This window comes from Hippoglossus hippoglossus, chromosome 14 (assembly GCF_009819705.1).
Source record: "Hippoglossus hippoglossus isolate fHipHip1 chromosome 14, fHipHip1.pri, whole genome shotgun sequence".
Lineage (NCBI taxonomy): Eukaryota > Metazoa > Chordata > Actinopteri > Pleuronectiformes > Pleuronectidae > Hippoglossus > Hippoglossus hippoglossus.
In genome coordinates, this window is record NC_047164.1 from 19,381,511 (window position 1) to 19,395,247 (window position 13,737).

At 40.6% G+C, this 13,737-nt stretch overlaps 1 protein-coding gene across 2 annotated transcripts; it reads left to right on the top strand.

The window, feature by feature from the left end:
* The first annotated feature begins 259 nt into the window (after positions 1-259).
* p2rx1 (purinergic receptor P2X, ligand-gated ion channel, 1) lies at positions 260-12,536 on the top strand. Of its 2 annotated transcripts, none has more exons than XM_034606214.1 (13): positions 260-748; positions 3,759-3,903; positions 4,561-4,632; positions 4,995-5,052; positions 6,256-6,343; positions 6,454-6,534; positions 7,571-7,712; positions 7,832-7,977; positions 9,887-9,977; positions 10,064-10,129; positions 10,219-10,314; positions 10,884-10,928; positions 11,037-12,536. In XM_034606214.1, exons 1-13 carry the CDS (start codon positions 612-614, stop codon positions 11,040-11,042), a joined length of 1,173 nt encoding a protein of 390 aa, XP_034462105.1. In that variant the 5' UTR covers positions 260-611; the 3' UTR covers positions 11,043-12,536. The 2 variants fall into 2 exon arrangements, with proteins under 2 accessions (XP_034462105.1, XP_034462104.1); XM_034606213.1 differs by having other exon boundaries at positions 262-748; positions 4,995-5,064.
* The last annotated feature ends 1,201 nt before the right edge of the window (positions 12,537-13,737 follow it).

The window sequence follows — 13,737 nt, forward strand, 5'->3', positions numbered from 1 at the left end:
ATATTCTTCAATGGTGACATGAGAGCAGGCAAACAAGCTGAAATGTGACGTACGCCCTAGTGTGTTTGTGTTGGGCTTACGTGGTTTCTATCTCTGCCGTGCATGCAGGAAGAGAGTTGAGAGATAAGGTTTGATTGCACATGCAGGGGAGGGATGTCCGTTGCATATGCTGCAACTCTTGCAACTGTTGAGTTCCAAACAAGTCAAGACTCATTTCCCCAAAAAATCAATTTTTGCCAGGTAATTGGGAAACTGTTGCATGAAAGAAAGCGAGATAGTGAACAGTCAGAGGAGGCAGTGATGAGGTGAGTGAGATGATGCACCCATGAGTAGAGAGAGAGAGGGAGAGAGAGAGAGAGAGAGAGAGAGAGAGAGAGAGAGAGAGAGAGAGAGAGAGAGAGAGAGAGAGAGGGAAGCAGGAAGTCCAACACCTCAGGACTTCTGCTTCAGACGTCACTGATGAGAGGAAGAGGACCCTCGCCACCAGTGAGGAACGAGTCAGAGGCGACCAGGAGGCGCAGAGAGTGGAGTCTGAGTGCTTGGGTGAAGAGGGAGAGAGAGAGAGAGAGAGAGAGAGACCCTCCTCTCCGCAGGTCAGCCCATGACAGAAGATGAAAAGCCACATCACCAACGCCTTCTCTGACTTCTTTTTTGAGTATGAGACCCCTCGCCAGGTGTTGGTCAGGAACAAGAGGGTCGGAGTGGTGTGCCGTCTGATCCAGCTGTTGGTCCTGGCTTACATCATTGGGTAAGAATCTCACAATTTGCCCACTTTTGCTGTGTTTGTTTTGCTATCTGGCAGATTTGGTATTGTCTGACATGCTCCAGCTTGCTTGGAGGGACGCAGTGTGATGCAGGAATGACCTCTCAGAGTGCACATTCCTGCAACTTCAGTTTTAACATACAGTTTGACATAAAAACCGAATGTGATCTTCATCTTGCATTGCATTTGAAAAAAAAGAGAAAAACATGAGGCATCTTGTTTGACTTAGGACGAAGTAACTTGCCAAGTATTGACTGTTTGAGTGATGCCAGGAGGGACGAGAACATGAGATGACAGGATCACAAGACCATTGTTGTTAATTGCCCGTCTCAAGTTGAGACGAAGCAGCAGCATGCTTGATAACTTACGCATCATCCACACACTTGCTTGGACATGTCGGCGTTGTTCCTTGGAAAGTCACTGTGGAGAGCGGAGAGCTCGTTTTCAGATGACAGCATTTCAGTTTTCCTGAGTTTGAGATCACTCACGGGCTGTTGTTTGTGTGTTTGACATTCTTCCTCTGCACCTCTGAGCAGCAGAACCTGAGGAGCTGTGTGTGATGAACGCGCTGAGACATATGCTAACACAGATAACAATCAACCGCTGCCCAATTCACTGCCACACAGCGCAGAGATGTGTTACCTTCTGCTGCTGGTGCTGATCAGGCACCAGAACTGTAACAGAGAAAGACAAATTTAAGAACACTTCCTCTTGCTGATGGCAAGGACTATTTCCCTTTGATTTAAACTGATTTGAAATGGCACACATGGTTTCTCTTTGTGGTTCACATCTTATCACTGTGCTTTAATCTTCACAAGCTCCAGAGACAGAAAAAGTTAATCATGACCATATCTGTAATATAAAAAAACCTTGAAAAATCTGATATAAATGTGAAACACATTATAGTTTGCACTTTGCACTGATACAATTTTTTAAAAACGTGAACAGCTGCAGAGTGTTTCAAGTGTTTGGCCTGTGTTGGCATCAGGGCTGTGTGTGCATGACAGAGCTTGCACCCTGACACCTGCCTTTTTGCCGCCATCAGGCCGCTTTGAGGTTGGGGCAGTGATGGACATGAACGAAGATGTGATTATAAAGCTGTCCAGATTCTCCTTCTCACGATTCAAGCACCGGGGCTGACAGGTCGGAGCAGCCGTCAGCCCGTGTCTCTCGGGCACTTGCAGTGAACCGGTGCCTCGCTGGTCGCCTTGTCCCGCAGGAAGTTCTACATTTTTGCTTTACCTTATACACACACACACACTACTCAAATTGTTATTTTTGAGATTTTAAATGGGAAATATTTCATTTTACATATATGAAAAGTGATGCACCACATATATGAAAAGTGATGCACCACATACAACACAGAGCTTTGCATTAAAACAAATGCACAAATTCCCATTCATGGTTTTGAAAATGTTTTATACACCACTCAAAAGTAAATCTCTAAAATAAAGCAAACACTAATTTAATGGAGGACAGCAGCAAAACCATTATGTCTGTTCTTTTAATTAATTCCCATCTTGTAGCTTTTAGGTTGACAAAAAAAATGCCAATCCACTGTTTGCATTTTACAGTGATTAGTTGGAAGTGGATTTTTTTCATTCATTCATTCTAATTTGTCTTCACAAAACGCAGACTAATCTCAGCGCCACAGTATGGTGGAAAGAGAAAGCCCTCTCAGCACATGAAGGAGCTGCCTTGTCTCTGCGTCGCCTTCTGTCGGAGCAGATACAGATCTCACTTAGACCGCTGTTTCGGAAGATCCTTCCATTATTTCATGCTCATGCGTTGCTTTATTCCGTTAATGTGCTCTATTTCTTATCCCCCTCTCCACATCCGCTTCAGTGTTAGCTCCAACTTACATAATTTGATTGGCCAAACTGATAGGCTCATTATGCACCTTATTTCTCTGTGCAAAGATGTTTCTGTTCGTCTGTTGCTGAAAGGTGCTCTCATTGTGCAGAGACAAATGAACGTGTGCAGCAATGCAAACCGTCCTGTAGGCTTTCTGCTCGGGGATAATTACATTTCACAACCTAGCTCCACATGCATGTGTGTGTACATACAGTATCTGTCCCGTGCAGGCCAGCTGTTAGTCATAACCCTCTTGGCCACACACAGATTGAGCAACACAATGAGAAGCTTCACTCTGCAGAATTCCAAAAAGCAGCGCACCCGAGTGTGAAGTGGGTTTTTGCTTGATGCCAATCCTTTTATGTGACGAGGGATTCAGGCACTTGTTCTCAATTTAGTCAAGGCGACATAGCTGCAGTTTTTCACCAGGAAAAAAAGGAATATTTAACATTTGGTGTATAAATCAAAAATGTATATAAATCAGGAGTTCAGTACACTTCAAATCTCTCTATAGATCATTACCACAGATGGATAAAATTGATAGTTCCTTTACTTAAGTAAAAACATCAATACAGAACTGTAATATATTCCTTTAAAAAAAGTCCTGCATTTAAAATTCAAATAAATTGCTGAGATGGTATTATGTAAATACAATTGCTCTACTATATATATGAGAGATATATATGAGATGAACAGCTTTGTTTTACTTTTATTTGCTACTTTATAAGTAAATACTTAAGTATAGTTAAGTGGTTCCCAATTTAGGGGTTGGGATTACTACCTGGTGATCTGTGAATGAGCACAATAGCTGACTGAAACTGTAATCACGCACGGTGTGTTTACTTCCAACTTGACCTGATTTAAACTTTTGACTTCTGTCTATCATGCTACTTTTTCTCACATATTTTGAAACTGGTAAGTTGCCACCTTGAAAAAGAACTATTTGTAAATGTCACAGACAATAACATTCTCATGTGACCCTGTGAGGTGTGCTGAAGGCATCTGGGGTCACTGTGCAGGTTATCGACATCACACATATACATGCAGTCGCCCGTGGGGTTTAGATGTTTGGCTGAGGTCGAGTGGGAGTTTGAGGTGCTGACATGCCTGACAGGACACTTTGTGTGTCCCCCTACAGCTGGGTTTTCATCTACGAGAAAGGCTACCAGTCCACGGACACGGCAGTCAGCTCCGTCTTCACCAAAATGAAAGGCGTGGGCTACACCAGTGTGAATGGGTATGAGAGAATCTGGGACGTGGCTGACTACGTCTTCCCACCGCAGGTAGGTGGTTGCCAGTGAATGGTGAAGATGTTTTTTTTGCACCTGATACAAGTTACCGACCATTGTTGAGATTATATCAAAACATCAACCTGAGTCAGACGAGCTACGTCAAATGCTTTGTTTACCCAAAATGCTGCTGGTTCAAGTTATCTATGGGAAGCAAAGAAAAGAATACACAATGAAGGCTGTCATGTTTGCTCTGAGGTGTGGGTGTGTAGGTTTTGGTTTGGCTTTATGAGTAAGTGAAGTAGACATCTCTGTGTTCAAGTGTGAAGCTGGAGCCAGCAGCGAGGTAGCTTAGATTAGCACAATAACTAGCCACAACAGATAGCCCGGCTCTACATTGTGCCTCAAATAAGTTACAAAGACATAAAACATGTTATTTAATGAGCCCTTCATATAGAAAATAACAATACTGTTTCCCTAGCTGTTTCCCATCATTTCCAAAATAATTATTCAATATGAATTAATATTCCTTTATGTTGAAAAATTGTGGGGAATGAACATTTTTAATTTGAATGTGTCAGAAACACCTGATTAATGTTTGACAGTCCACCAACAATAAACTGAATGTTGCATAAGAACCATTGTGTCATTTTATGGCATAAATGAATGGAGATATAATAACATATTCCTTCCTTTAATCCTAAACCTCAGGGGGACGCATCATTTGTGGTGATGACAAACTACATCATAACTGAAGGTCAGACTCTGGGAAAATGTCCAGAGGTATGTGAAAATGCTCTTTGGTTTTCATTTCTCTTTCTCACTTTGTTCCACCTCCCCCTCTGTTTTCTTTGTGTCCGTCTCACTTCCATAAATAGTAAAACAAAACGGAAACCGTGTCTCATTCCAAGACTGTTTGTGTAAATGGGTAATTGTGTAGCAAATTGCAGAAAATTCTATTTAAGCTTAATGGTTTCAAGATGACATAAACAGTGGTTCCTTGTGTGCTGCAGAGTATCACAATAAATGCAAAACTTCATTTTCACAATGTCATGTTATTTTCACCTTTAAAACCTTGTAGTTTATTCACGTCCACATTCCACTGTTGCTTACGCACACTGACCCCGGTCTCTTGTTTACAACAGCTCAAAGGCAAGAACAACTGCAGCTCGAACGCGGACTGTGAAGGAGGGAATTTGAAACGTACGGGACATGGTAAATCCTGACGGCCTGACAGTGTATGACCTAGGAAGTCCTCACTGAGGAACCGTCTCGTTTGTCTGTGGCCAAACTCAGATCGGTCCCGGTCTTTGGCTTTTCATTAGCTTTGTTTTGTTTCCCCGGAGACGAAAGCCTGTCTTAAACTTCTGTAAAGCCAGCGATGGGACTGTGATGTACTGAGGGAGGTAGAGGATCATTCTGGAGTAGTGTATTTGCAAAATGGGCAGTGGCTCTTAAGATCTGGTATAAACTAGATCTTATATAAACTAAAACACACCAGATCTGACTCATCACTGTGGCTGCTAGGGTAAACACTCGCACGCAACTTACGCATTGCTTGTCTAGCACGCAGAAAATAACTGATTTATATCAACAACCTAGAGTTAGCAACCAAACACAGTGTGTGTTCTTATATTATGTTGATCACCCTGCCTTGAGTAAGTAGACACAAGCATATGAAAACAGGCTGTGAATATGAGCTCAGAAACAAACAGAGATATTACAATCAAATAACCATCCAGATGAAAGCGTTTTTTAATAGGTTCAAACATATTCTGCATTGATGTTAGGTTCAAAGAGCGCTTATATAAATTTATAGTCCCCCATCTGTCCCAGGGTTAAATCTGAAGCCATTAAAGTCCCCTGTGTCACACTTCCCTTTCAATAAGACCAGTGTTAGCTAAAGCTTTAGATCTGTCTGTTTCATACCAGTCAATTTCACCTTGAGGTGCCAGTGCCTCTTCAGAGGCGGCCAACTGTCTCTATGCTGGAAGACAAGTAAACATAAGGGGGGTGGGGGGCCTGTAGCTAAACAGACCGATGTAGTTTGGTGAAAGGTCAGAGATTGAAGCCCTGTGACCCAGCGAACGCCTTTTGGGGAACTGTCTGTGAACTCGCCCTGCACACGACGAGAGGAACTGATACCAACAAAACTAATCACACGGAGAGAAATCAAATGTTTGGATCGGGGCCAGATAAAGGAAACGGCTATTTCAGCGTTTTGCTCCACTTTTATATCTCGCTCACTGCTCTTGATGCTAATTCCAGATAAGATGACGAGTGGGGGGCGGGAAATGTTTAGATTTGCTTTAATGTTAAAGCGAATGCCTTGTTTCTGCTGCTTGAAACACATTCACTTCTGTTTGAATTTTTTCTACATTGTAAACTCCAGTATTCTGATTCAAGGGCAAATGACAGGAGTCTGTGTGAACACCACAAAGACCTGTGAGGTGTTGGCTTGGTGCCCTGTTGAGGATGATCACATTATACCAAAGTACGTGGAAACACTGAACTATCCATAATGTGATGATAGATTTTGTAGTGATTCTGTGTTGTTGTGTCCTCAACATACTGTATTTTATTCTTTTATCTTTTCCATTCCAGTCCTCCTCTGTTGATGTCTGCCGAAAACTACACTCTGTTCATCAAAAACTCTGTAACTTTCCCCTTATTTGGTGTCACAAGGTGATGGACCTCATTCATGTCAACTTTCATTTAGCTTGGCAGATGCAAAATGTGATCATAACTAGAGAAACTAGGATGGCACTCAGCAAAGCACCTACCTCCGCCTAGGCCCAACAGTTTCCTCATAAAACCACAATTAAATTCACTAAATCTGGATTTTTATTTGGATCTGCGGCAAACTGCACAACATCATTAATACCACTCTCCTAAACATGCCTGGATCTTTTCATCAAGGGCCATGAATTATTCTGTGACAAGTCAAGGAATATGTTGAAAAAACACCCTATCTCGCAATGTTTAAGAAAGTGATTTAAAATTCCTGGATCTGATTCTTGATCCAGATCTGTGCCAATATTTACTGGGTACTTTATCAACCCATACCACTTCCTTCCACTGATCTTCAGGGTAATCCATCCTGTAGTTTTTGCATAATATTGCTGACTAACAGACAAACAAACATACAAACAAATCTAGACAAAAACACAACAATAATTACTCATAGCTGTATATTTGTATATTTTTGCATGTTAAAATAAAAAAATCTATTTGAATAATCATCAATCGAAATTTCCCTGACCAGGGCTTGAACAATCAAACTCATGCTGCTGGTAAAAGCAAGTAAGCAAAATATTAAACCTTTACTTTAAATGAGACAGGATGAACAAAAACATGTGATATAATATTAAAATGTCCTTTTAAATCCATTTCAGTCATGCTGTAGATGATAACAATAATGATACTGTTGTGTAACTTGCTTCAAGAAAAAAAAAATCATAAGAAATCAGTTGGAGATAGAGTAATTTAATTTATCATCAAACATCCATCCATCTATCCATCCATCCATCAACTATACCAATAATCCTTTTAGGGTGATGTGGGGCTGGACCCAATCCCAGCTGCATACAGGGCTGACATATAGAGACAAATAAACCATTCACCTCTATGAGCAATTTCGAGTCGCTGTTATTTAAACAAATCCATGCAATACATTCTGTTTCCCTGAAGTTTGCACTTGAACATAAATCTGTGTTTTCAGGAGTAACCTGGTGGACGGTATTGATGGCGGATACATCAGCAAATGCTACTATGATCCGAAGGATGCTCCACTGTGTCCAATATTCAGACTGGGAGACATAGTTAAACTGTCTGGCTTTAATTTTGAAACAATTGCCAAAGTGGTAAGTTGGCTGCATAAATTCAACACTGAATATGTTGGAATCATCTTTTGGTGTCTTGTTTTGTTTCTTGTGTTGCAATGGAGTCTTCTTTGATGTATTATGGGCTTGTGTCTTGACAGGGAGGGGCCATTGGCATTGTGGTCGACTGGACATGTAACTTTGATGTGTCTGTAAAACACTGTAAACCAAAGTACAACTTCCATGGTCTGTATGGAAACCCTGAGGAGACAGACAAAGCCAGAGCATCAGTGGGCTACAACTTCAGGTGTGTAAATACACTTCAGTGAATTAAAGGAGCAGTATGTATGATTTAGGTCAATCTATTGGCAGGGATGAGAGCATAATTATGTGTGTTGAATTTGTGTATTTTGTACTGACACTGAACTGTGCAGTCAGTGTGTAAATAGATAATTGATAAAGAGGTGTACATAAAGAAGAACTGTATGAATGTGAGTATGAATGTATGAATGTGACCTCTAGTGTAAAGCTCTTTGAGTGGTTGGTAAGACGACCTGAAGGCTACAGTAATTTACCCCCCCCCCCCCCCCCCCCCGTGTTAGTTGAAACTGCATCTCTTAGGTGAGGTGGAATTGATGATGATGAAGATGATGATGATGATACCCAATACTGGTTCTCCAGATTTTGGGTCCGTCAGTCTTGAAAAGGTTAATTTAGAAAAATAAAAAAATAACTGACAATTTGCAAAATTTATTTCAGGATTGTAACTCGACCATTACAGAATGCTGTAATGCCGCTGGCCATTGGCCTTGATGGTGATAATGCTTACATGTGTGTTTTGTTCACCCTGATTGTGACATGACTCCTATGCCAGCCTACAGGGACCACCCTGAAGCATGTATATCTACCGCAGTATTTTATGTTATTTTCTATAATTGCAGATGAAAGTAATTGCTAATAAGATTTTCTTTTTAATTTGCAAGTTGCTTTTTGACATTTGGGGAAATAAGCTTTTTCACTTCTGTTGAGAGTGAGATGGGGAATTTGATACCACTCAAGTGACTGTACATAAAGTGTGAAGCTGGAGTCAGCAGCTGGTTAGGAAAAGGGGGAAATGACTATGATAATTCTGCTTGACAAGATAACACTGTAGAACACCACAAAGTCTAGGTCATAGCTTCACTTTTTTGTGATAAAAAAGAACTAACCGTCTTCTGGCTGTATCTTCTCTTTCACATTGTCCTGCTCCTCTAACATCGACAAGGAGGCATGTTAATTGAAGTGAAGATTCATTTTTATAGGTCCGATACTCTGGCGCCATTTTGCTTAGTCATCTCAGTTGCAATTACCTCCACCAGCGAAGTCATGTTTTCACCGGTTCATTCATTTGTTTGTTTGTAATCAAGATGCAGTGTGGGTCAGGGAAGAACTCGTAAAATTTTGGTGTGGATCCGGATTTTAAAAATGTTTTCTTTAACATTGCCAGATAGATTCAACAATTTTACCATTTAACCAATATCTATGCGTGTGTGGAATTTGGTGCCACTTGATTGAATTTAAGGAGACGGTTGGCGGAGGTAAGCGCTCTAATTAATGCTGTTCTGATTTACAAAATCAGTAAAATACATTCCTATTCTCCTGATGGTATACCGCCAGTGTTTACTATATTTCACTCACTTCATTTTCCGTGCACTGAAGTGAACTCACTGGTGGCTCCTGATATTGCTCTGCTCCAGGTCTGTGTGTGCTGACTGCAGGCAGCCTCAGTGTAAACCCAGTTTATAATGTTTACCTGCCGTCAGTTCAAACGGCTCAATGTGGCTGCTGAGATTTGTCTCAAACTGTCACTTGTTAGTATTCAGAGTGCTCTGCAAATCGTCTATTCTCTCTGTGCTCACACATACACAATCGCTACCAGGCTATTATCTACATAATGATAATGCTACTTGGCTGTAGGGTTGTTGACTTTAGTTTCTAGGGTAGCCTTCAATACTATCCCACCAGTACTATCATTTATTCATTAATAAAAATGAATGGATGTTTTCCTTTTTAACAAGATGAATCCAAAAGAGGCTGTGAAACCTTACAAGGCAAATGTGTGTTGTGAAGGTTTGCCATATAACCTTAAATTAATTATAGGGAATATATGTGGGAAATGTAAATATTTACTAAATGCTTTGTCAAAATATGACTTTTATTGTTGTGACATATTATAGGTACGCAAAATATTATTTGGAGGACAAAGTTCAGAAAAGAACCCTTCTCAAAGTCTTTGGGATCAGATTGGATATCATTGTGCAGTCCCTGGTAAGTGATGTATTTACACAAATTTCTAACTTGAGCATTAGGATGAAAAAAAATATTTTGAATAGTTGGCACTCTGTTGTTCACAGGCAAGAAAGTTTGATATCATCCCAACACTGACGACTATAGGCTCTGGAGTGGGCATTTTTGGAGTGGTATGTTGCACCTGTAAGAATTGTTTTTCATTGCTTGTGAAACACCTTAAATACTAACTAATATAACTCTGTTTGAAATACTTTTTCAGGCCACTGTCGTATGTGACTTGATGCTGCTCTATCTGCTGCCTAAAAGAGAGTTTTACAAGAACATGAAATTTAAACATACAGATTCACATCCAAAGGTAAGCTCTATTCCATATTTAATCATTTAAGTATCGCATGTAAATTACTACTGTAAACACAAGATGGCAGCAGAGGTGCATTTAACAATATCACTACGAACAGAAATAGTACTGACAAAAGTACAGCATTGATCTTTAGAATTCTTTATCTAAACATGCATTTCAGTTCTTGTGAAGGACGGCTACATAGTAGAACTAGAAACAAGGGAACAGTAAACTTCGGATTAACGCTGTGTTTATTCCCATAAATTTGTGAGCTGAACCATCTGTGCTTTGTACAGTGGAGCCATTTATCTGATTGAAGATGAAATCTCAGATTATCCCACCCAGACAGTGTCCCTATTTCACTGAAACAGCCAGAACATTTTGTATTTACAGCAGGACAGTGAGTCGCTTGGTTTAGACACAAGCGTCTATTACACCCTTGAAGCAAATGCAAGACCAGTCCAACGTGCATGTAGAGGTCAAGACAGTAGAGTAGTTGTTTTTTTCTTTGTGATGATGACGAGAATCCTGATTTACCTGAGACGTCTCTACGGCTCATGTCCTCTGTTACTTTTATTTCACAGGATCCTGACTCAGAGGAAGGTAGCGTAGAAACAAATGTATCTAAAGTAAGTCATTCATACTGTATACTTTTTTTGATTAAAAAATATGAACCATTTGCCTTAATTTCATGTCATGATGGTTGATTCATCCATTTATCTGCTTTTCTTGTGTAGAAGTGACCTGGGGGCAAATGTTCATGCCAGTGGCCATGCTGCTTCGAAGGTTTCTGCACTGGAACCCTGCCCTAGACCGTGCAAGACAACGCACACACACATTCACAAACCATAAATGGACTTGAACCCGAGAAGGAAAAAGTCAAAAGACATGGATACACGGGTCCTCGATTTCTTGCAGCTCTCCTGCAGAACCTCCTACCAACATCCTCCCACTCTTAAAGCCATCCTGAAAGACTAAGGCTCTCGCTGTTGGTGGCGTAGCGCAGCTTTATGTGTACTTTATTGGGTGTAGCTCGGTTTGCTTCTGTTCACACACTGGGTGTAACCTGCACCTTCTTAACTGTTTCCCACTTCCAGGCACTCTGCAGTGATCCTGTGTATACACATCATCATTGTAACTCAACCATAGCCTCCGTGACTGTCTTTGTCACAGCAGGACACACACGTGATGGGTGGATGTGCCACCGTCAGAGTGACTCACCCCTTCCCAAGTGAATTCAATAAAAGATGTACAGTGATGTTCCTGATTTGTCTCACAGTGCAAGTCGTTAAACAGAAAAACATCACATACAAAATATCAAAAATGTAATTGTTTTGTTTTTTCATTGTCTATGATTATGTGTAGGTGTATAAAAGCAAGCAAAAAAAATTGCTTCTTTATATATTGGTACATATTTACATTGCAATAACTGCATTCCATAGCGATGTGCCAGGCGTCTGTTTTCATACGAGGGACCTATGCAGGCGAGTGAGTACAGAGTTCAGAGAAACGCACAAGACAACACAAGACTGAAACATCCAGAAACGGAGACGGCAGGCACCTTCACCACACACATATCAGGACAGTTACATAAGATACACAGCAGCCACTCCAACGGCCCCTGACGTCATGTGCTCACTCGCTCTCCCACAGTCCTCATTTGGATACAACAGTCACCTGAAATCATGAGAAATTAGTCATTCACTTAACGTGCTTCAACTGGAGCGACTGTCCCCATCGATTTCTTCTGTTTCACTGCTGCCACTTAGCTATAGAGAATTAAATGTGAGCAACTTCTGCCAAAGCTGCACATGCAGTCCCTTACATGTTTGAGCCTGTATTCCTATATCGAGGGACCTGCAGCAAATATTGATGAAGAGGGAGTTTTGAAAAACATCCAAGATAAGAAAGTGTTTATGGATTATCTACCAGGATCAGCTGTGCCATGTTTTAAAAGGATCATGTAGGTGACCACTAAGATATGGACATTCAAATTCATCATGGTCTGGAAGAAGTCATGTAAAAGTAGTTCTGGAAGTATGAATGGTGTTCCTATAAAAAAACTCACAGACACACCCCCCTTCAACGATGAACCTTTGGCTAACAACTATTCAGATTCAATCTGACATGTTACCAAAAAGAAAAAGGCAGGACAGCTCTTAAGGTGAAAAACTTTTTTGCTCATATATTTCAGTTCAGGAATGAATGCAAACAAATTAAAAGGCATTATAAATGGTTACAAAAAAAATCATTGTCTTCTTGTTTAAATTTCCTCAAATTGTGATTCATGATATTTGAGGTATTAATTAATATATGATAAAATAATTGTTGGCTGGGTGATTGAGAAGACTGCTCCTGAGCTCTGAACCTGGCTCATACAGTACTTTGGTGTTATGCATCATTTCAGAAGTAAAACCCAGAGAGCCCCAGAGTTGAACAACTTTCACAATTCTGTCATCATGCAGATATGCAAACCAAAACCAGTTTATTCAAAACCAGTCAAGTTGCTGCAGCCATTTCAGCGCAGGCAGGAGAAGAAGTTTCAGAAACATATTTTGAGTTTCATTTTGTAAAAAGTCTCAAAAACCAAGCAGCAGCTCTGTGACATGCAGAGAGTGATGCATCAAAGAGCACAGGAGAGTATGAGAGCATACAAATACACAGTAAATATGGTCTTTTACAGGTGAACACAGTTTTTTCTCTGGATTAATAACTGTACAGTGTGTCGTGGCTGGCAGGCGCCAGTAGAAGCAGTAATTTCAACATGTATGTGTAAGTGGGAAAAGTGCAAACATTTAAATATAAGTGATGTTTTAGCAAGAACAACTAAAGCATGCACAAAAGGATTGATTGGCTGGAGTCCTCTGACATGAGCCAATAATGCACAGATGATTAAGACGACAACATTATTTATAATGCACCTCTAACACACACACAATGTAAAGCTGGACACACCTACGTAAAAAAATAAATAAAAAAGACAAGTGTTACACAGCATTAAAGCAAATAAAACAGACATTTCAACATTTTTTACTTTTTGGTTCGATCAGCCCTTCATTGAAGGTTACTCTGCAAACACACCTCCCTGCTGTCACTCACTGCCCCTGATCCTCAGCACAGACAGGAAAACACAAAAGAGGAGCACAATCCTCAGACACAAAGTCACACAAAGACATTTTAGACAATGATATGCATGCATCAACTGTTTTCCTGAACAATAAAAGTAAAAAATGATATAAAGATCTACATTCCCCAGGAGCCACGTGATTTTCGATTTTGTAATTACGTCACTGTCTCTATGAGCACAAACCCAGAAACATGGACGCTAACATCACGTGAAATACTTTTCCGTTCAGACCGCACCACGCCACTGGAGGCTACCGAGAACCAGGCTAAGAGAGGGAAAGTGAAGCGCTGGGCTGCCTGTTTCCGATCAGC